The sequence below is a fragment of the Pseudorca crassidens genome, chromosome 10 (genome assembly GCF_039906515.1).
Source record: "Pseudorca crassidens isolate mPseCra1 chromosome 10, mPseCra1.hap1, whole genome shotgun sequence".
Taxonomy (NCBI): Eukaryota; Metazoa; Chordata; class Mammalia; order Artiodactyla; family Delphinidae; genus Pseudorca; species Pseudorca crassidens.
In genome coordinates this window covers 52291586-52316722 of record NC_090305.1, presented here as the reverse complement: position 1 = coordinate 52316722, position 25137 = coordinate 52291586, and the positions used below count along the sequence as shown (strand labels likewise).

At 37.8% G+C, this 25137-nt stretch overlaps 1 protein-coding gene across 10 annotated transcripts in view; it reads right to left on the bottom strand.

The window, feature by feature from the left end:
- RBMS3 (RNA binding motif single stranded interacting protein 3) overlaps window positions 1-25137 on the bottom strand; it is a 723832-nt gene that overhangs the window by 61573 nt on the left and 637122 nt on the right. For 7 of the 10 annotated variants that reach the window (XM_067753570.1, XM_067753568.1, XM_067753575.1 and 4 more), the window contains 2 exons: window positions 19345-19455; window positions 12339-12386 (listed from right to left, as the gene is read on the bottom strand). In XM_067753570.1, the coding sequence (XP_067609671.1) occupies window positions 12339-12386; window positions 19345-19455 (159 nt within the window). Of the gene's footprint in view, window positions 1-12338; window positions 12387-12422; window positions 18409-19344; window positions 19456-25137 lie in introns of those variants that run through there. The other 3 variants (XM_067753573.1, XM_067753576.1, XM_067753578.1) reach the window with 2 other exon arrangements.

Sequence of the window (25137 nt, the reverse complement as noted above, 5' to 3'; positions counted from 1 at the left end):
TTACCTTCTTTCACCTTCCATTTAGAAGATTATTTTTCATCTTGTTAAAAAAGCTTTATAATTTATTTATTATATGAATTCAGCTAATAATATTATAATAGTTCAGCCAATAGAGAAGATACATATTTAAACCCCTTAATATTTCTTCTATTTTTAGATACTGAGTTTGGAAACTCTATTTTAAAATACTATTTTGGCTCAGTCCATCTATCATGTAAATGTAAGGTTAGTGACACTTCAAAATTCCTAATACACTTCCCTAAATGTGAGGAAAGGAAGAGGAAAAGAAGGCGCAATAATAATTTAATATCTATTATGAGTCAGGTACTTACTAGGTACTTTAGCTGTGTCACCTCAATAAATTCTTCTATTAATACACATAGAGAGATGCTAATGCATTATTATCTATACTTAAAGAGAGGAAAAGTTTGCTTCAGAAAATTTAAGTGGCTGTCATTGTTAAATAATTATTAACTAGCTGGACCAGGAATCACATACATACTCTTGACTCTAAAAGCCATTTCCAATTATTATACCATACTTATTCCTATTCAGAGTTGCATGTGTAATGAATAAAAACAGTGCCTGCTGGCAATTTTTTCTATCAGATCAACGCATAATCATGATCATCTTTCATTTTATCTTTCCACCCAGACTTCAGAGCACGCAAACTTCCCTGAGCCCATTAGCATTTGTTTCATTTATTTTTTACCATAGGAATTAGAGCTTTTGTGCTTCCAAGTGGAATCTGTGAGGGATTTATAAAATTAAGCACTGTATTAAAAAGCACAATGAAAAACACCAGCAAATCAACAAACAGCTGAGAGCAAGAGAGAGAACATGATATACCAGGAAAGTTTGCAGTGTAGTACATCTGATTCCCACTGTCCTGACAACCAAGGCCAAAGGGAAATAGACTAAGTTATGTATTTTACATTGCCAGTTCAAAAGAAGTATATCTGCTCACGTGGAGAAAGATACTTGCCGAGGCACTGAACTCAAGGAGCGATTCATCATTTGTTTCTTTAGAAAGGATGCTGGGTAAAATAATGGATAATTACATCCACTGTGGCATCTTAAAAAAGCTAGATGTTGCTTAAATGTGTGTGTCATATATCACCTGTCTAAGAAAGAAGAGGTTAAAATGTTAAAATTCACCCTGAGAAAGCATTTCTACAGGGATGTGCAATTATATGGTTCAGGTATTTTGCTATCTGATAAACCAATTTAACATAGAGTCTAGAGAAATGTTAGCGTGTCTGCGAGGCAGTCTCTCTCCAGTGTCAGGTGTCTCAAGCATGCCTTTGGCAAGGGCTGCATTGTAGTCAATTCATGGTTGGATTCTCCGACAGGAACCTCAAGTGCCCACTTTGTGCAGTTGATTAAAAAGGGAACAATGTGGTGTTAGTGCCAGATGGGCTGATGCCTGCACATGCAGTTAGCTTCCTTTAAAATCTGCTGTTGTCTTGAAAATGCTCTCTTTCTCTGTCACCCTTACGTAGGTACTGCCTTTTACAGATGACTGAAGTACTCAGGACACGTGTGTGGTGGCCATGGCTGCCCTAAGCCCATTGCTGCCACCCACTGAAGGACTCTACCACAGGGAAGACACTGTGGATACTGCCTTTCCATTGGATGTGTACGCCAAGCAGAACACAATGCTCAGAGAAAGCAGTCACCCGGGAACACAGAATCACCAGCGCTGACCGATCAAGGACAACTTCAGTGGACTCAAACCAACCACAGCAGCAACAACAGTACCAGCCCAGGTGGAAGGACAAAGATGTAAAATACATTTTTACTACACATCTATTGAGATGATGTATCTTTTACCTTTTCCCTAAATTGCTAAAAGTACAGAATTCTAAAGGCTGCCAAGGGGATATTAACAGAATATATATTGATTTTCCTGGTTGATAATCCTGTGTTGCTGGCACATACAGATACATCCCAGAAAACGCATATAGGCTGAGCACATGAAAAATATAAATATGCTTAAAGTGTTTTCATACTTCGGAACTACAATCAATCATGTTGTGCAAAGTAAAACTATAAGCAATGTCTCTCTCAGTCCTCATTTCCATCTCTCCACCTCTGCCTTTCTGACATTTCATCTGCCTTTCATGAAATTAAAAACACACACACAACTGCTAGCTTTAAAGGAAAAGAACTTCATGCTCTTATTATAAGGAATGTCAGTAATAGTATTTAATTTGGAATACTTAGGAAAATACATTGATTAGAACACAGGTGGGCAAACTGTACCCCACAGGCCAATCTTGGTTGCTGCCTTGTTTTATAAATAAAGTTTTATTGGGATGTGGCCATGTTCATCCATTTACACATGGTCTGTGGCTGCTTTCATCCTGAAAGGCAAGAGTAGTTGTGACATGAGCCAATGGCTGGCAAAGCCTAAAATATTTACTTCTGGACCTTTACAGAAAAAAAAAAAAATCGCTGGATTAGAAGGTAAGGCATAGGATTTTGTATCCTCCTATCCCATGTTCTGCTCCACCTCCACCCCGGAAAAAAGAAACTGGGCTAAATAACAGTGATGTTTAGATATCAGAAAAGACTATGTGCATAAGTTCTCTTTAGTTAACAGTTTCTTGAATAGAGCACTAAAAATTGTGGTCCCACAGTTAGTCTTTTAAAACTTCATTTCTGTAATGTAGTGAACAATACAAATGCGCCAGCAGGATCACAGTAACAGCATGAACAGACCTGTGTGTCAAATGCTTGTACAAAGTCCCGCTCTGTGTACTGCTCTTAGGATATCTGTCACGTGCTGTGTTTTGTGACAGTTCTTTGTAACTCTGTCCTTTGCTGTTAGAATCTATGTTCTTTGAAGGCAAGGGATGTATCTCTATTTTATACCATCTAGCCTTGGTTCCTTGTAGCACTCTAGGAGCTCAGTGAATATTAGTTGAATGAATGAATAATAAGTAGAACAAAGTCTCCTTATTGAACTTATTAAAAAGAAAAAAAATCAATTAATTAGTACATTTAAACAAATGCAGTTTGGTAATCAAAGTAGATGCACAGAGTCTGAGCAAAGAAATGAAACTGATTTTCATGCATGGCTTGTGGGAGCACATATAACTCTGTGTCAGGTCTTTTATAGTAAATACAACTTAATGGCTAATTGTAGGTAACTGGAGGTACTAATGGACCTAATTTTTAATTAAGAGATGGAGATCATTTGTAATTAGCTCATGGTATCCATGAAAACCAATGTTTAGAGCTTAAAAAATGGTTTGAAGTAGCTTAAACACCCCCCCATTTGAAAAATGGTTTTGCTCTTTGAAGTAGCTTAAACATCACCCCTCATCCCTGCCAAATTATGGAAGAGTTTTATAAAGTAATACCCACTCAAGAAGAGTTAGTACAAAGATGGGTTTCAACCAAATCTTTGGTAGAGCATCACCGATTCCAAATTAGGGAGACTGGGCTTCCCTGGTGGCGCAGTGGTTGAGGGTCCACCTGCCGATGCGGGGGACACGGGTTCATGCCCTGGTCCTGGAGGATCCCACATGCCGCGGAGCAGCTGGGCCTGTGAGCCATGGCCGCTGAGCCTGTGCGTCCAGAGCCTGTGCTCTGCAACGGGAGAGGCCACAACAGTGAGAGGCCCGCGTACCGCAAAAACAAAAACAAATTAGGGAGGCTTTCCAATGCAAACTGATATTATTGACTAGCAAAACAATGTGGAAAAACTGCATAAGTTTAACAGTGAATTTTGTCTGAATCAGGGCAAGTACCACGGTGAAGACTTCATTCTTGTCCTGAAGTTGTACTGATGGTAAGATTGACTCTTTTCAACCCATTTTAGCCAGTATGTAGAAGGAATATGGCAGAGGATGTAAGTATGTTCAGAAGTTCTATGGGTTGCTGTCAATGTATTTTTGGTCCTTTGTTTCAGTTTTTCCAAACACAAGATTCAAATTCTGAATTCTAAGGTTTTCAGAAAAGGAGAATGAATTTTGGTTCTACTTCAGTTTGTTCTCTGTCCATTGTGGTCTTTTTCTTGATTTCATCATGATGCCCATCTAGGAAATTAAGTTCAAAGCAACTGAGATAAACATTTGACAACATTTATCTATAGTTTTCATATGTTTCTCATAAAATCCAACTATGAACAGAAAAAAAAATGATGTTTTACTTTTCATTTTCAAATAGGAGGATCTTTTATTTTTTTTTTATTTTATTTTTTTTTCTGTGTATTTATTTATTTATTTATTTTTTTAAACATCTTTATTGGAGCATAATTGCTTTACAATGGTATGTTAGTTTCAGCTTCACAACAAAATGAATCAGTTATATATATACATATGTTCCCATATCTCTTCCCGCTTGCGTCACCCTCCCTCCCACCCTCCCTATCCCACCCCTCCAGGCGGTCACACAGCACCGAGCTGATCTCCCTGTGCTATGCGGCTGCTTCCCACTAGCTATCTACCTTACGTTTGGTAGTGTATACACGTCCATGCCTCTTTATTGCTTTGTCACCGTTTACCCTTCCCCCTCCCCATAGCCTCAAGTCCATTCTCTAGTAAGTCTGTGTCTTTATTCCTGTTTCACCCCTAGGTTTTTCATGACATTTTTTTTTTTCTTAAATTCCATATATATGTGTTAGCATACGGTATTTGTCTCTCTCTTTCTGACTTACTTCACTCTGTATGACAGACTCTAGGTCTATCCACCTCATTACAAATAGCTCAATTTCGTCTCTTTTTATGGCTGAGTAATATTCCATTGTATATATGTGCCACATCTTCTTTATCCATTCATCCGATGATGGACACTTAGGTTGTTTCCATCTCTGGGCTATTGTAAATAGAGCTGCAATGAACATTTTGGTACATGACCCTTTTTGAATTATGGTTTTCTCAGGGTATATGCCCAGTAGTGGGATTGCTGGGTCATATGGTAGTTCTATTTGTAGCTTTTTAAGGAACCTCCATACTGTTCTCCACAGTGGCTGTATCAATTTACATTCCCACCAACAGTGTAAGAGGGTTCCCTTTTCTCCACACCCTCTCCAGCATTTATTGTTTCTAGATTTTTTGATGATGGCCATTCTGACTGGTGTGAGGTGATATCGCATTGTAGTTTTGATTTGCATTTCTCTAATGATTAGTGATGTTGAGCATTCTTTCATGTGTTTGTTGGCACTCTGTATATCTTCTTTGGAGAAATGTCTATTTAGGTCTTCTGCCCATTTTTGGATTGGGTTGTTTGTTCTTTTGTTATTAAGCTGCATGAGCTGCTTGTAAATTTTGGAGATTAATCCTTTGTCAGTTGCTTCATTTGCAAATATTTTCTCCCATTCTGAGGGTTGTCTTTTGGTCTTCTTTATGGTTTCCTTTGCTGCGCAAAAGCTTTTAAGTTTCATTAGGTCCCATTTGTTTACTTTTGTTTTTATTTCCATTTCTCTAGGAGGTGGGTCAAAAAGGATCTTGCTGTGATTTATGTCATAGAGTGTTCTGCCTATGTTTTCCTCTAAGAGTTTGATAGTTTCTGGCCTTACATTTAGGTCTTTAATCCATTTTGAGCTTATTTTTGTGTATGGTGTTAGGGAGTGATCTAATCTCATACTTTTACATGTAGCTGTCCAGTTTTCCCAGCACCACTTATTGAATAGGCTGTCCTTTCTCCACTGTACATTTCTACCTCCTTTGTCAAAGATAAGGTGACCATATGTGCGTGGGTTTATCTCTGGGCTTTCTATCCTGTTCCATTGATCTATATTTCTGTTTTTGTGCCAGTACCATACTGTCTTGATTACTGTAGCTTTGTAGTATAGTCTGAAGTCAGGAAGCCTGATTCCTCCGAGGATCTTTTAAAGAGTTATCATTGTATGGAAAAGAAACACTAAAAAGAGAATAGACTCGTGATTTTGCATGAAAATGTGGAGGGTAGTTCCGGACTTCCTGTTTTCTGTCCTTGAAATGAGCTGGATAAGGTGTAGCCGAGACTTGGAGAGGAGAGAGGAAATAAATCAGAGACCCCCATCTCCCAAACCTCAACCACTTTCTCTGGACATCACCACTCTGGCCTTAGCTCTATCCTTCCTGAATTATTATTATTTTTTTTAATGTATTCACTGTTTAACTATTCACCTTAGACTTTTCCTAAGCAAAGAGATCTTCAGCCATGCATTTGACGACCTTAATTCAAATTCACATTAAAGTAACTCTACAGCTGCTGAAGTCAAAATAAAAGGTTTTGGTTCCTATACTCCTAAAAACACTTCAAGTAGCATGGTGATACCCAAATCACACTCTGAAAAATACTACTCTGATATACTTTCCTGCCTTTAATTAGATGTATATTCCAAACGTTCCAGAAAAAAGCTTGATTCTTAAACATTCTGTGAGGTCAAGTCTTCAGTGTCTTTGTAACATGTTCCAGAAATATGTTCTATCAGTGATCCCCTCTATTGGGGACATTCTTCCTGATGATTAGCCCACATCTATTAGTGTCAAAAACCAAATCAACAGGGCTTCCCTGGTGGCGCAGTTGTTGAGAGTCCGCCTGCTGATGCAGGGGACATGGGTTCGTGCCCCGGTCCGGGAAGATCCCACATGCATGGAGCAGCTGGGCCCATGAGCCATGGCTGCTGAGCCTGTGCGTCCAGAGCCTGTGCTCTGTAACGGGAGAGACCGCAACAGTGAGAGGCCCGTGTACCGCAAAAATAAACAAACAAACAAAAAACAAATCAACAAAACAAAACAAAATCTAGACGTACAAAAATACCCCACTGAAATAGCACCTTCTTATGCTCATATTGATGAACTTCCTTAACCTCCGTCACCTTCACCTCAAGTCCACTTTGGCCATCTGCTCCCATGACCTTGACTTTGCTGAGAAATATTAGTTCATTATCCACATTCCTAAATCTAAGTATTGTACTTCTGACCACTTCGTATGCCTCGTTGAGACCTCTAGTCTCTATCTTCCTTGCTTTCTCCTTTTCTCCCACACTCTGCTGCCTTCTTTTCTTTTTCTATCCATCCTGGAAACTAGTTTGCCACTCGGTAACTCTCTTGCCAATGTCAGCACACATTGCCCCTTTTCTCACTCCACTCAGTGAAACCTTAGCCCTGGATTAATCCACTGCCTTCTTGGCTACTGATCACTACAGTGAAAAATCAAACATCCTCACAGACTGGTATAACAAAAATCTATAGTCTGTAGCTTCAAATGGCCCCCCAGGGCTGCCCCGCAAGCTTCCTGTGTATTGCTAGTTGGCTTTCTTTTTCCAAATCTCTGTTCTCCTTCAGTCCCTTACCATGCCATTCCCACTCACTCTCAGAGGATGGCATTTAATACTTCACACACACACACACACACACACACACACACACACAAACAAGTAGTATCATAGAGATGATCATACTAAGTGAAGTAAGTCAGACAGAGAAAGACAAATATCATATGATATCACTTACATATGGAATCTAAAATACGACACAAATGAACTTATCTATGAAACAGAAACAGACTCACAGACATAGAGAACAGACTGGTGGTTGCCAAGGGGGAGGGGGTTGGGGGGAGGGATGGACTGGGAGGTTGGGATCAGCAGATGCAAACTAGTATATATAGGATGGATAAACAGCAAGGTCCTACTGTACAGCACAGGGAACTATATTCAATATCCTGTGATGTTTTATCACAGGATATACATGTATATATACATGAATATATACGTGTATATATATATGTGTGTGTGTGTGTAACTGAATCATTATACTGTACAGCAGAAATTAACACAACATTGTAAATTAACTATACTTCAATTAAAAAAATTAAAACAAACAAACAAAAAAAGTATTTATCATGTAGGAAACCCTACATTTGACTTCCTACTCGTATGCTTACAAACTTACATGCAGGTGCACTGTCCTTTCCTCCTGTCCTCCTGCATTCCTAGAGGAGATGTCTGGCTTCCTCAATGACCTTGTTCTATCAGTCATCCCCTGTATGAATTACATCTTCAACCATTAGAACTCCTTCCTGGCTTCTTCCTATCATGACCAAACATTTCCCATCTTTAAAAAAAAATTAGTCAATCGATCAGTTCCCTTCTCCATTCGTTTTCTGTTATTATCGTCTCTCCTCTTCAAAGCCAATTTTGTTAGGTACGACACTTTTTACATCCACTTTGTCATAGGATATTCACTGTCTTGCTCTTCCCCCTAAAACGACCCTATCAGAGTGGCTAGTGATCTCTGTGTCACGAAATCCAATGGCTTCTTTTCAAAACTCATCTTAACAGACTGGCCTCTCTTGAAACCCTCTCTTGCTTTGGTGTCTTTGGAAACCTCACACTCTTGATTTTCCTTTTATGTCTATAGTTGTCTTTTCCAATCTTTACTTTAGGTTCCTTTTTCTGCCCATTCTTTATTTTCAAGGATCAGCCTACTTCTCTTCACTTGAAGCACATTTTCTGGGTGACATGAGTTAATTCCATGACGATGACTCCAAAATCCATTTCTACCTAAGAGCTGTCTTATGAGCTCCAGAAACAGACATCCAAATATTTATTGATTATCTCTATTTGGATGCCTCACAGACATCTCAAACTCAACGTGTACAACACTGCACTCAAACTCTTTCCTGCCAAATTTGATTCTCTTTCCTCTGGTTCAGAGCTCAGCAAATGATACCTCAGGCCATTGAGTGCTAGGAACTTAAGAGCTACCTTTAACTCTTTCCTCTCCTTCTACTCTGACATCCAGTGAGTTACTAAGTCCTGTGTATTCTACCTCTTTCAAATTTGTCAAATTTGTTAACTCTCCATTCTTATTTGCACACCTTGGGCACATGTCAACTTGATTTTGTGCTTGGACTCCTGAGTCCTGGTCCCTGTTTTCCAGTTCTGTCTCTCTCCAGTGCATTCTCCACCTATATCCAGAGTGACCATGTCACTCTCCAACTTAAACTTTTTAGTTTACATCTATTGCCAGCAGGATGGAGTCCCAGCTACCATAGCTGGTGACATTGCTCCACCTTATTCGTCCAGGATCATTTTCTCTACTCTCATCTCTCTTTATGCATCCCTGTCCTACTGAACCATCTGTAGTTCCCCGAATTTGCCATATCATGCTACCCATGAGCTTTGTACATGCTGCCCTTTTAGTCTGAAACTCCCCCCTCCATCTCATTTTTCACTTGGCTAATTCCCATGTGTCCTTATGTCTCCATTCAGAGGTTTCTTCCACTTTCTCTGACTCCTACCGTGGGTCAGTTTTCTCTTTGTGTCCCTATAGCGCCTTGTAACAAGGATGATTAGCATAGCTGTTGCTAATAACATTTGAGCACTTATTTGATGCCAGAACCTGTGCTAAGCAGGCTACATATCTTAACTCATCTAATGCTCACAACACCTTACGAGGTAATTAATATTTCCTCAGATAAATAATCCAAGCTACAGAGAAGTTACATAATTTTCCCAAGGTTCCACAACTAGTAAGTGACACAGTAGATTCTGAACTCAAGCATCTTATTGAAGACTTTACAAACTTGTAATCTCTTGCTTGTGCCTAACTTCCTAATTGGACCCTAAGTTCTTAGAAGGAAGTTGTATCCCTAGCACCCGTCACAGTGATTGTCACAAAGTGTGCTCCCAATAAATACTATTTGAATAACTGAAAGAACAAGGTGGCATGTGGCTCAAAGAGGAAAGAGTTCTTGCCTAAAATCAGATTTACCCTGATTACCCTGAGATCACCTTCAGTGTCTGCCATCGTGATGTTTTGCTCCAAGAATACCAAATAACTTGCTGTCATCTAATCACCCCATAGAATTTCATTTCCTGTCCCATTCACCTCATGTACATTTCCCACTCTTGTCCAACTGGTAAACTCATATTCATCCTTCCACATCAAGCTCAGAATTTAGTTTATTCCTGAGGGTTCCCAATCTTCATTGTAGATTCTAAATTTTAGTTCCTCCATACTTTATACATTTCAACATCATCATCATCAACAACAACAACATTAATTTAGACCATCATATATTCTTTTTAACCAGTGGTCCATTTTCTATTCATCTTTGTATCCCTAGTACTTCAGTGTTGTGCCCAGCACTCAGAGGGTGGTCAAAAAATGTTTGATATATTGATCGAACAGAATTAGGTTGGGTTTTGTTTCTGTAGATTACCACGGAGATATCTCAAACTCTGATACATCATGGCAGTTTAGTTGGCTCCTACAATGGCCAAGAATCGATTACTATTGGAGTTGTCCAACACTGGCATATTGGGAGACATGAGAAGAGGATATCACAATACCTTATGCCTGTTTCACTTTCCTGATCTGATCAAGGGTTTGGCAAAGGATATGTTACCTTTTCAAGTGTCATTCAAGTTGTGCCCACCAGATAAGTCACAAACATTTTAGGAAGGCAAGTCTATTTTCATTTAGAGATGGACTAAAGAGGCCAAAGAAGTCTGTGCAAATTTATAAGATGTCAAACCACCAACCCAATCTTGTAAGGGGAAAACAACTGTAAAATCTCCCAAAGTGTTATTTTTCCTGTCACTTCTATTTTAGTCCCTTTGTATTTCACTGGGGTCTTACCACTTATTTTAGTTTAGTGATATCATATCTGAGCTTTCTAAATGTTCTACGTAATTACTGTGTCTTATTCCTCAAGCACACACCAAACTGCCAGATTAAGTTTCTCAAAGCACTGCTTTGATCAAGTCATTTCTCTGCTCAAGGACTCTCAGTGGCGCCTGACTATGGAATTAGGTGGGAACTCTGAGTACAGATTTGCCTCCAGATGTTCTGCCACAATTGATTTGTGTAGAGCCTGACCCATGACACACATCTAGTAAGTGCTTTTGATGTTTTCATTGATTTTTCCATTGTGTTTTTGAAAGTGAAATCAGAAAACCTAGTTGAAGGAAAGTTCCATTTTGTGTCTTTCATTATTATCAATACTGGCAAATTATTAAGAGTAGATGCCTCTTGTTAAACAAAGATGCCACACGGTAAACAAAGTAAAGGCTACATACGTTAGAGAAAGCATCTTCCCAGGGGTCCCATATCCTAAATAAAACAGGCACATGAAGATATGACAGGTAATACACTTTAGGGAAAGATAAGTGGTATTTTCATTAATGACAACTTATAGAGATTTCCAGGAGGACCAAAGTAACTTCACAGCTGAACGCTAACTCATTGCTTCTCAACTGAACTTCTAAGAGGAATATTCAGCCATGAGCATAATTAAACAAGTCCACAAGACATGAGAAAAGGATTACCCTGAATATGCTGGGTCAAGCAAACCAGGTGGCCAAGAACATGATGTTCTCTGCTTGAAAACCACCATTCAGTTGCCAGACTCTGCTGCTCTCTGGGCTCTCCCATTCTGTTTCTGGCCTTTGTCTCTCGCTCTCTCTCTCCAGTGCCCTTTCTTGGTTTAGATTTTATGTCCTCATCATCTGACACATCAAAGGATTAAAGAGTTCAAAGCCCTTCATGCTGCCAGTATTTTATTTAGTTAAAATCAACAAAAATGAAAACTTGTGCCCATTTTCCTCTTTGCAAGAAACCAAAATGCAAAATCAAGATGAAAGCACAAGAAGATCTGTGCTGTTCAAAATTAAAACTCATGTCTTCACATATGTATACTCTGTGACAAACTGCACCACTGGATTTTATGAAACTACTTCAATATTGCTAATTAAAATGCTCGAGACACTAACGAATTCTCAAATCAACCTCTGCCACTTTGTTGTACAAATGGAACATTGGCAGATTTTCTTTCAATATCCAAAACACCATTTTTGGAACAAATTTGAAGTTTTGATTCATTCAACAATTATATCGAGTACCTACTATGTGTCAGACACTATAGTGGGTGCTGAGCAAGCAAAATGGGATGATTTTCTGATTTCAGAGGAATTCCGGTCTCTAAAGCAGTGCTTCTCAAACTACTTTTATTCATCTGTGCCCTCTTTTGATAAACACAAGTATCCTTCTCCAATTTCCCAGAAAGTCTAATGAACGCTCCAACACTAAGAATTACTGATACACAGAACATAGACTCAATTTTCTGTGTATCCTTCATAGACCAAAAGTCTTTGAGCTTTTACTTTTTATTTCAAAAGCAACACATTTATTTTCCATACACAAAACTGGATTGGAATATTAAATATCCTTTTTTGAACCACATATGCTAACCCCCCACCCCGGAACTGAAATTGAAATGCCTGCTTAGAATCACTGTTTGAGAATCACTGCTTTAAAGAGTTTTGGAGAAAAACCAGGCAAGCTCCCTCTCTCCCATCCAATCAAGTCTTAAAGGAATTAGAATTTTCCTACCTGACACAACAGCTGGTGGAGTATCATAATCCTGTCTTGGGACTGAATCTTTGAATGAAAAGAGCATGAGAAAGAATGCAATGAAGTACAAAAGAAAATAAAATAGAATTTTAGCTCTAAAACGTGGAAGTGCCCACTGTATGTCACATGGTACCTAAGGCTCCTGCCTTCAAGCACTCAAGGAGGCACTCTGACCCCTTGACAGTTGACAGTTGACACAACGGTCCCCACAACCACCACTCTGGACGTGTCGTTAGGCGTCGTGTGACCTGCGAGGACAGCATCATCTGTCCCAGAGTATTGTCATCTTCCTCATCTTTCATAACTTTGGTCCCTCCCTTGGGTCATCAACTTGCGATATGTACCCTCTTTGGCTGACACAAAAGTTCTACAAAGTGGCCCGTCAGGAAGGGGACCAAAGTGCAATATGAAACCCCAGTCCTGGAGAACAAAAGAAATAACTACAATTTCAAAAGAGATAAATGAAAAATTTGCACATTCCCAAATTCTATGGAGGCTGACATGTTTTGAAGCTAGAATTTTGTTATTGACCACTCATCTTGGGCTCTGTCCCCAGTGGTCGAGGCCAAGGAGCTTCGTGTGCTGGTATCGTGAGGACACAGATCAATAGAACAGAATATATTCAACAGATGGCTGCTGTCTTTTTCCAAAGTGTCACAAAACTGGAGGTGGCAAATTGTAGATCGAGGTTAATTAAACAACATGACAACCATTTCAAAAGTTGGGGTGATGTGGGACCAAATATACCTGCTTTTTTAAAGATGAAAAAGAGGCTTTGGCTTAATATCATTTCTTTAGCCAGGGATCTTACAAAGGAAAGTGGGACATGGCCCCACTTCTAAAAATGGAAAGTTCTAACTTCTCCAGCTCCCCTTGGAGGGTAAACTGTGTAAAAGGGACCAGGTATTGCTCATATTCAAATAAACTGCCCAAACATGGTTAAAAGGATGCTTTTGCATGACCCTCATTCCATTCATATGATCATTATTCCATTTTAAAAACTAAAACCTCAAACTTCACTTGTCCACCTACTTGGTAACTTAATTTGGACTATCACAAATTTATCCGTTTCATCTCCTTGCCACAAAAGGACAATGTTGATCACTCTCCCATGAGTGAATGGTGTGTGAAAAGACAGGTTAGAACTTGAACAATGCAAGGCCAGCCAAGCGAGCATTGATCAAAGATTCAAATGCAAGTAAACCTTAGGCATGAGTTATTCTGTTTCTCAGAACAGGTATGTAAACTAGTGACTTGATTATAATCCCCAAATCTAGAATATATAAAATCATTTTCAAGGGGTCTCCAAATATTTTATTAATACTGGTAGTAACTCTGATTATCTTTTAAAAAACTAAGCACACATTATTACTACAAACAAACAAGACTGTGACACTAGTCATTTTCCAAGAATATATTTATAACATTTTAGAATTTATAAAAAATCATGCTCATTGTTGAATTCTTAGAGAATGTAGAAAAGTATCATGATTAATATAGAAATTATCCCTAATCCCATTATCTAGAAACCATCACACTTGTTTGTACTTGTTATAGCCTTATTTCATAAATATTTTTTCATAGTTGATACGAACTTCACACACGCAAATTTACATCCTGCTCTTTTGATTTAACATGATAGTTAATCCCTTCCTAATTATTTTATACACTTATAACTTCATGCTGCATTACATTCTAGTTTATGGATGGATTATGATTTATTTAATCTTCCTTATTAGACATTATAAAGAACACTGGGCTGAATATTTTTAAGATATATTTTCTGTTATTCTAGAATATTTCCAGAGAATAGGTCTTCAAAACTACAACTATTTGGTCAGGGACTAGAGCTATTTTTGAAATGTCTTTCAGGCCCACCCTGCTATCCAGCTGACACTTTCACAAATTTGGATTCCTACCATCACATTATCCATGCCTGAGAATGTATATCTCCCCACACCTTCGTCAGCAATGTGTATTATTTTAATAACTTTATTTAATGGGTTATATGTGTGTGTCTGTATTAGATTTACTGTTAAGTTGATCATTTTTCATATGTTTTTTGGCTTTCTATTTCCTCCTTTATCAACTATCTGTTCATTTCTTTGGCATTTTATACATTGGTACTTTTGTATTTTTTGCTAATTTATTGGAATTCAGAATCTAGTTTTTAAACAGCAAAAGCTTACTATTTGCAAATAAACTTTCATAAAACTAGACTTTCACTTAATGCCTACTTGTTTATTGCTTATATTGTACTAACTTCAAAAATTCACTTATCTTACAACAAGACTAAATATATTTTAAAAAACTCTTCCATCTACATTTTCTTTCTTGTATTTAACCATTTTTAATTGATTGATACTTTTTCCTGAAAAAACATTTCAGGAGATGTACTCATGACCACTTATGAATTTATGATACTGTTTCCTAATCATGAGTCCATTTAACATCGTGTATTGGTTTTTATCACTCTGTCTTAATACTTATATTCCTGGATAATAGTTGAAAATAGACAATCTCTAAGCAAAATGAATAATTCAGGATTTTCACCTGATACCATCAGAATTTCAAAGCAATACAGGAGGGATGGTGCCACTGAAAACTCTGAGAGAACTATGTTGAACAAGTCAAGAACAATTACAAGATTATCTCTGTGAGCGGCTAGGTTACACCACCAGAATCCAATGATGTCACAAATCACCAGTGGTCTGGAGACACAAACAGAACTGCAGATAAGGAGGCTGCAGAACAAAAACTTTTTATTTCTTTCCACAGATTCTGGTGACATTGTAAGCCACTGGTGACCACCAACTGAACAAATGAAAAGGAGATAAGAAACTTGTAAAACCAGATTGTCATGCAATTTGGAGGTTCTCATAACACAGTAAAATCCCCAATGGTTTCTGCTAAAGCTTACAATAGACTGATAAGAAATTACGGATAATAGGGCTTTGGTCCTTGAGGGAATCCTGTGACAAAAAATAAACAAAAGCAGAAAAGCTAGATACTTCTTCAAGGTCAGCAGAGCCCTGGAATAAAACCGTTATACTGCTTGCATAAAATTCATTTCTTTTAAGCGCTGCAGATTCTGTCCAGCTTAAAAATAGGCAAAGAATTGAACGATAAACATTTGAGGTGGCAAAGAATGGTTAATTAACCTACAAGGCATCCCTTTCAAAATGTGGGGTCATGGGGGACCAAATACATCTAATTTTATGAAGATGAAAAAGAGGCTTTGGCTCAGTACACTTCCTTTACTCAGGGATCTTAGAAAAGAAAGCAGGACATAGCGTGTGGCCTAAGGCACCCCTTCTGAAGATGGAAAATTCTAATCTAGCTCCAGGTCCCATTGGCCCTGAATCCTGCTTACTTTGGTTACTCCCTGGATCTCTCTGCTCTGCCCCTGGAAACTATTTCTGGGCTTGAGTTTCCTGTCTTAATCTTGACTTGTCACTGTTCACACCTTGTTGTGCAGAATTTCAGTGAGCTCAGATGTCTGAAAGCCTCTGGAAAATTATAGTAGGAGAGAGACGTGGTTGGAGAGTTTTAGATTGACTGGCTGTGGCAATATGGCTGGGAACAGACTGGAGTAAATTGAGGTGGGAAACAGGAAGAACAGTTAGGGGACTATTACAGTTAATCAAACAAGGCCAGGGCAGAGACTCTAGAATATGAAGGAAGGGATGTATTTGACAGATGTCTATGGGACTTGAATAGTAACTGTATGTGGTGGGACTTGAGAAGGAAAGGGTCTACACTGGGTCCTAAGTGTAGTGTTGGACTCCCCCGGTGAGTGGTCGTGGGTTCAGCTTGAGAGGGGACAGGAGCAGGACCCTGTAAGAGGAAGGGTCAGTGGGGAGAAAGCTTGGGAAGCTCATGAGATTAGTTTGGGTCATGTTGACTTCGAGATGTCAGAGGGAGAGTCACGTGGAAATATTTAGCAAGTGGTTGGACAAATGACTAAAATTCTAAAATGGTCTAAAATTCTAAGACAAGGTTAGCCCTGAGGACTCAGATATAAGAGTCTTCGTCATAGAAGGCAGAGTTCAAAACCATCGAAGTGGAGGAGCTTGTTAAGGAAATCATATATGAATGAGAAGTAAGTTTACAAACTTATTTAGCAGCCTAAGAAAGAAAAGAAGCAATGGCCAGAGAGATCAGAGGAGGACCAGGAAAACCTTGGGGAGGAGTCACAAACTGACAGCTCTTAGGAAAATTGGGTCCAATATTCAAACATAGGGAGATTTCCCATTAAAATCCAAGTAGTTTATCTTGAAAAACTGGAAGTTTTCCGTATCTCATGCCATTAACGCTCACAACACCCCTGGGATATAAACATTACTTTTCCCACTTTGCAAAAGAGGAAATAAAAGTTCAGAGAGGTCAAGTAACCTGCCTAAACATGCACAGCTAATAAGGGGGCAGAACCAGGCTTTAAACTCAAATTCAACACCCACTGTTCTTTCCATGATACCAGGCCACCTTCCCAGCAATGGATAAAGTGTGTTGAAAAGATGTAATAAGGTGGTGAAATCTGATTAAAAGAATCAAAAGAATCAATAAGAGCCACTCCAAATGCCAATCAAAAATTCAGATAAAATGAATCTATGATATTATATCAAAGTGTAAGAGTGACAGTTTAAGAAAAAAGTATAACTTCCTGCTGGACACTCAACATTGTCAGTGATATTTTGTTGAATAAGTCTAAAAATTAATACTGTTTTCTCTCTGCCTTTTCAGAACCTTATGAAACTTTAAACCTTTGCAAAACATCAATTTACATAAAGCTTATAATGTTTTTAAGCATTAGTACAAATGTGAAGGAGGAAAATAATTTTTAAAAAAGCTAAAAGCAATTTGATGTTAAATATAAGCCACATGCTTAAAACTTTTGCTTTCTGAGAAAGAAAAGGGGATATATCATTATTGAATAATTTGGCTATTACCAGCTGGGCAAAAATTGTGGTCTTGTATAAACGTATCCTTTTTGAAAATACTCAAACACTAGTCACAATAGACATTATTGAATCAATAAGTATTGTACTTCTGACACTGTTCTACATAATTGAGCTTATTTTTCGATTTCTTAAAGGATTCAGTCATATTCTCAATTAACTTAGGTTATATTTCTCCTAGTTTCCTCCAAATTTGAATTTCAGTGAGTCAGCTGGCTTTGCTTTTGATTCAAAGGAGTAGAATTTATAAAGTGTTTCTTTTTATGCTTTGCCTTACAACTCCCTCCTTTATCGGATTACAATTTGTCATTCAATACAGTAAAAGTGCATTACTTCATTTATTCATAATTTGTGATCATTTAAGTAGGGGAAAGCAGATATAAAGGGAAATCAGTAGTGGGACATGAGAAACTTCAAGCCTTCCAATATTGTCCTGGGATCTGCTTTATTAATAAATGAGAAAAGTGACTACAGATAATCTTCACACATTACTAAAAGCTATAGAAATAGTATCTTCAAATTCTAATGAAAATTAGCTGTACCACACTGTAAAATTAAACAGAGTCTTAGACATGACTTTTAAAAGTCTAGTTCAGAGACCTAAAGAATCATTTGATCTAGTCTAAGCTTTCAGACACACAGGTATCATCAAATGCTTTTTATAGGTTCAGCAACTGAGGCCTTCTAGATGGGTACTTTGTTTATGTTCATAAAACTAAATTTCTTTATTGAAACAATGGGACTCTTTCCACTAGGCATACAGACTTTCCTCCTATTTAGAGCAGATTACTGAGACCTCAGTGGACATGTCAGAAACGTCTTAAATCCTCAAAAGCCTGTGAGTCAACACATCTATGTAGCAAGCAAGCCATTGCTTTAAGGTAAAATCTCCAATATACAGCTAATGTACCTAGTGTACTTAGATGTTTGGAGATGTTGCAGCATAACTGAGAAGAATCACAGTAGTGGTGACTATGAGACATATAGGCATAAAGTCATAGAGGCATATGGTTGAAGGGGTCCCACAGATCTCCATGTTCATTACTTCAACTGGATGGAGAGGGGCATTGAGATCAGGAGATGTTATCTTCCTAAGGACAGACAGAAGCAATAGGGCTCCATCAGGCTTTCTATAGTATTAAAGCTTTCTCATTCAGAAGAAGATACATGTTTTCCTCTCTCCATCTTTAAAAATGACAAAATTATCTTCATTAACATTTATGAAAAGTAAAAACTGTTGCATAGGATATTGGTTTTGACATTTTTCATTGTTCTCTATAATAAAGTTGCAGTATTCCATGTTGTATTTGACATTTGCCCTCCTGACCCTTTGGGGAACTGTCTTTGAAAAGATTTTTTAGAAAACAAAGGTTTGCCAATGATTTCAACTGCCTTGTTGATATAAAAGCAAGGCTGCAATGGGCATTTTTGAATATACTTTTGTGCCCTAAGGAAAAATAATGGCTAATCAAAAACATCCCTACCTATTAAAAAAATCGGGTACATTAGATTCCTTTCCTTTTTTGAACATCATCTATGTTGACATATTCAAAAGAAAGATTAGAATAAGTTGATTATGTGAGGTTCTCAACTACTTTTCATTGCTTTAAACATTGAAAGTAAATAAAAAGCCCTGCACATTAGTCATAATCAAGGTTGGCCCCTCTCTTGTGAATAACCTGGGGATGCTGTGAGCTGAAGTGGTAAATATCTGGGAAAGAAAAACTAGGCTCAAGTGTATTAAGTTACAAGGTCTAAAATAGACACACCTGGTGCATTGCATCATAGGAACCAGAAGTAACACAAATTTAAATGCAACGCGGTAGAACCTTCAGCCTTGTCAATGCGAGTAAATGTGCCCTGGAACCGTGCATGCAGAGGGCAGTTTATTCACAGTGGGACCTAAAAGGCATGTTAGTCAGTGGTGCAGAACCAGTTCTGCTGATGATGTCAGTAAGAACAGCGAGTATTGCACCTTATATTGATGAAGTCCAAGAAAACAAAAGGAAACAAACTCTTCAACTCACCGTTCCTGTTGTGCCCAACGAAAGGTGATTCATCTGTTGTGTCAAGGGGCCCATCATGTTTGCTGGCTGCATTGACATAGGATGGTCCATTGTTGGCGTAATCACAGCACCCTATAAGCACACACAACGTCCAACTGAAAACATGTTCCACAATGAAGGAAACTTTAAAAAAATAAACACAGTAGCTGTGTTAACATCATACGTGCTTACTTCTCACTAAAAAGGCTAACTTGAGCCATGTGTGATGTTTACATCCATTCATTTCATTTTGTGCCTGTCTAAATATGTAACATTAGCGACTTTATCTCTGATGTGATTTATCTGTCATTGTCATTTATACTTCCAATATTCAATGTAGAATGTATTCTAAGACATCAGATATCTCCTCTCTCACTGTTCTACATACAAACTTCTCTGACTGAAAAATATAAATACTATGGAAATTCTCTAATTGTTCTTGATATTGAGTAAAACTTTCATTTTTGTCATTTACCCAGGATTTACACAGATAATTCTTTATCACCTTAATACAACCTTCCCTCAGGGGGATAATTCTGGTCCAGATGGGTTTCTTGACGGGATACCTTTAAAGGACATATTAAAATCTAACACAAATGTTATAAAAAGCAAAGCTACTATTTCCCATATTTTTTCCTCCTAATCTTTTGACCTACTTTCTTTCTATCTGTGCTTTTGACACAAGCCTAGCGGACACTAAACTCTGCTAAACGCTGGTCAAATGAAACAGCACTGAAATTTTTTTAAATGCAAAAATATCAAGTGTTTCATCATGGAAAGGCCCACTTCCAGAATATGCTTTTTGATTTATCATAACTGTTGGAAATGCAAGAAAAAATAGACATAAAAAAAATTCTTTCCATATACAAAGTGTCACATGGCCCACGAAGCCTGGAGCCAGGCCATACTACCCTTCCCTTCCTTGTCCTTTCCACTATCCTACTATTCCACCTTAATTGACTAACTTAGAGAATGGAAAGATTTTTTTTTTTAATTGAAAAGCTAGAGTTGGATGGAATCTTTGAGACTGTATAATTCCAGTGCTTTATTTTAAAGATAGTAATAAAGGCAGAAGCTCATTTAAATACCGAGTGGTAGAAAAATGATTATGAATCTGAATGCTATTTTTTTCTGTAAACATTATTTTTCTATGTGACTTTTTTCATATAAATAAACATTTTGAAGAAAAAAAAATAAGTCAGATTCATGTGGATGGAAGGATCTCGGCACCCAAACTAATTACCCACAAGCAAATATGTCCTAAAATGCCTTAGCTCAGGATAGTCAGTTTCTCGTGCTATTATCCAAATCCAGCTCCCTGACTGTACCTGTTAAAAGATCAGGCTGTCACTCAGCCTTCCTTGTGGGCTCTACCTCATCAATATGGAAGGAAAATAGAAACTGAACCATATATTTGTAAATGATTGATATACAGAGCTAGCTTTGTTCTCAAAGACGTTTGGACGTTTGAGCTAGAATCAATCAGAACACATATGTTATTTTATAATCTGTAGCTTGTCAGTAGACATAGTTGTGCATTTGCATTGCTTGAATTTCTTGATGCTTCCATAAACTGTCATTCATCAGAATGCTTCTCAAATGAGAGACATGATAAGCTTTTACTTAATTATAATTCAGAGACACAACACTTTTTCTTCCGGCTGCCTGAATTTAACAAAAGCATCTTTACTTTTTCCTTAAAAAAAAAGAAAAAAATTACTAGCCTTTATTTCAGGTATTTGTCATATCAAACTAGCAGTAAATACTTTGAGAAGAACTGAGACGCTTCTTTAAATCACTTAGGGATAAACGATAGAATAATCTCAGAGTTAAGACAGAAGTTCTGAAGCATCCTTTTTTTAGCCAAAATGTGGCACTTTCACAACATTCTAATCCTTAGCAGGTGCAAGACTTCAATACTCTTCTTGAACTTGAGATTTAGGCTATCTTCTTAGAATATTTACCCCTAGAGGTTCTGACACACAGCTAACTTGTGACAGTCCCGGAAACCCCACAATTCTAATCAGATTGCCCTCGTCACATAAAGAATTGTTCATCATATATCAGAGATAAAGACCAAACTGTGTTTGGCCAGGAAACTTTCTTCGCAATGCCCTAGGGGTGACCTCACTCTCCAGCAGTGTGAGAGGTAGTCTTAAGTCTTTTTTGGGGGTGGCAACACGTAAATGAGATAAGGTGAGCCTGTGACAGACAGATAAATCAAAATCCATGCATGATAAGTATAGAAGGATTGAATGTCTGCATTTGGAATTAATTTCGGAAGGATCGTCCGGGCTCTTTAGAGAATCTTTTCATGGAAAGTGCTTGGGGACTCATTTGATTACAGATGCCACAGAGTGAACACTGCTTCTGTGTATAAACCAGAAACCTGACAATCAAAGGGAAGAGTGTGTGTGTGTGTGTGTGTGTGTGTGTGTGTGTGTGTGTGTGGTGGGGGGAGGGATGTGTCATCATTTAGAATTGGAAATAGCAAAGCTAGGCACAGAAGACAACGTAAGAGAAACATTCCTAACCAGGCCAGCTACTGCAAATAAAATGAACAACGAAATAAGGCTTCTTGGGGGAGGACACATCAGGTCATACATTCTTATTCGAATTTAGTAAAAATGTTCAAGAAACACAGGATTCCAACAAATGATTAAGATCATACATTTCTTAAGAATCTCAAGGGATGGAAGAAACTTACAAGCAGTAAGTTGGAAATAGCAGACAGGAACCCCTTGGGGAAACACACTGTCTTGATGGCGCTTTACCAGGGACAGACAACTTAGGGAGTTTGAAGTGCTGGTTATCTACAACAAAGACTGGGCTTTGCCAGTCACTGTGTTCATCAATTGCAATTCAGCTACAGAATCTCTCTTGTATTGTGTAAGACATGAAAAAGTGTGGGGGAGAGAAAAAAGAAAGAAAAAATAACAACAGAGGAAGAGAAAAATCTATGGTTGTTAATGCAAAATTATAATCGTGCCTCATTAAATCCCTTCCTATCCGATGCATTTAAGCCATAGACTGAAGAGTGTTTTGTGACAGATGTTGCCAACACATTAAGGGTAATTTCATTTACTCAAAAGGTATAGAATGTGCTGTCTGACGGAGTTTGCTTGGCAAATGGCAAAGCAAGAGGAAACAGATTTTTCATTTTAGCATCTCCGGATGTCTGGGTTTGCTCAATGTTTAAGCTGCAAAGAAAAATACTGTAACATGCTGTAATTCCATTAAAAAGCACAATGACCAGACAGCGGATGGGACTGCCTGGTCTGTTTTAGCCACGGCCTCTGCAAAACAAAGCTGTTCACACTCAAGTGTCATAGGGTGGAGCCGTTTGCCCTAATTCTGAAATAAACAATTTCAACAGGATTTTGGATAAAGTTTCCAAAGATCATTGATGTGGAATAAATATATCTGACCTAAGGCCACAAAAGCATCTGTGTTGTTAACCTCCTGCCAATATTTGAAAGAAATTTTAAGTCTAGGAGAGTTCACTGATATTTTAATTTTCTAACAGAAATATAGGATCATTGGCAAATTGGGGAAAACACCAGCAAGGCTCTCTCCCATCAAGAACACACACAGCTGGTTTAAAACCTACATTAATGCCATGATATGGACCACAATGAGAATTACCTGTATGAATGTTCCTGTGAATGTCAATATTCTAGGCCAGTGCCACTCCAAATAAGATCAAGAATTTAAATTCGACTCTCTGGGCTTCGGGCATTGGAATCTGTGTTTTAATAAACTCTCCACCAGCTTGAGTGTGTTTTATAATGCACTGAACTGGAAAGACTATGGGCATTGAATTATTCAAAACATGGTAGGTGGAGTGATATGTGGGGAGGAGGTGATCAAAGAAATCAGTGAGACTTGATATGTCTTGTTATCTCATTTTATTTACCTTTTAGAACTCTTCCAAATATTAGAGGAAAGAAATCAATATCAATTTTCACCTGTCACGTTCCACACTTCAATTATTAACCAATGTCAAATTTGACCACAGTTTTCTGTACCACCTGCTCTGCAATAATATTTCTGAGCCTTTATTAAAAATGTAAAATTGTCATTGAATTTCCAAAAAAATTATAATAAAATAAACTCTCCAAATAATTCTGATGCCCCCTAAATTTGAGATGTGTGCTCTGTCTATAAACGGCTATTGTATAAGTCAGTGCTACAAATACTTGGTCTTACTTTATTTATACTGTTTCTCAATTATTTGTTTTAAACCAATCTTGTGATAGGGTATGAGCCTTTGTGTAGTAATTATATTACATTTTGTTTAAAAATGCAAAGAGGTCAAGCCTGCATTTCTGACGAGATGAAATGGGGTGATTATCTGAGTAATTCAGGCCTCAGTCTGATGATCTGACATGTTTCTTTTTGATCAGTGTGCTTGTGTTGGAGCACATTTAAAATTCCTTCCTGTTTGGAATCTTAGGGAGCCTTGAACCTGAAATCACAGAAATGTAAAAGTATTAATAAAAGGTAGGAAAATTATAACATAAGTGAAAAAAAGGAAAAGAAATATCACCCTCTTTTTCCCTCTTGTCCTATCTAGATGTCTCAGGTCAAAATGTTTGCAGCCCAAACTGCTATATATAGGATGCATAAACAACAAGGTCCTACTGTATAGCACAGGGCACTGTATTCAATATCTTGTGACAAACCATAATGGAAAAGAATATGAAAAAGAATGTATATATGTGTATAACTGAGTCACTTTGCTGTACAGCAGTAATTAACACAACATTGTAATTCAACTATGCTTCAATAAAAAATAAATTAAAAATAAGAAAAAAACAAAAAGAAACTTTATGTTTCTTCCAAAAAGAAAAAAATGTTTGCAGCCCATATTGTGCTCTTTTCCTATGGTCACTTATGCAAAACCATAGGACTTGTTAGTAGTAATCATTCAACACGACTTAAAAAAATGTGGTTTAAGGTCATTTGTCTTCTTTCTCATCTGTGTGTTTTCTGGTTCTCAGTTTTTAATATTTCTAGAATAAATACCTAGTGGAGTTTGTGTACACCAGGCTATTTTTAGCACATGTGATGTACAGAGAATGATATGCCCTTACAAGTAAACTAGTTACTGTAACGGATTTTCCAGTAGCAATGATGTTTTCATAATATAAATGGCATAAAGTTATTTCACTTAACTTGGGAAATAGCTAACCAAATGCGGCGCCTTGCTATATGAGTGTGTGACACTCCATGCTGTGTATGTAGAGATGTTTCACCTTTTCATTTGTTGATGTTGGCGTGGGTTTTGTTTTTTTTTGTTTTGTTTGCAGGGGTGCTTGGTGAGGTTTACACAGGGCTGCCTAGGGAGAGATAAAAAAGGATTGGGAAAGATTTCCCCATCCTCAGAAACGCTCATTAATCCTCAACTACCTTGATCAATGTCCAACTTGCAGAGGATGGTCTGTCTTAAAAAAAAAAAAAAATATATATATATATATATATATTTGAAACCCAGAAAGCTGTGGCAAAGCTGGTAGACTTCCACTCTGGAAGCATTTTGGAATGATCTCCAACAAACACTGGAGGCTTGGGAGAATCATGAATAACCAGGTGTGGAAGCCAGGCTGCCTTGAGGACCCCATGTTAGCCCCTATCCTTCCTTCCCTTTATTATTCTCCACTTGCTTCTTTCAATATACCTTCCAAGAGGGCGAGGGTAATGTTTACACATATTTGTAATCCCTATAATTATGAATTACATGCAGTAGATACTTGAAACAGTGTTTGTGAATTA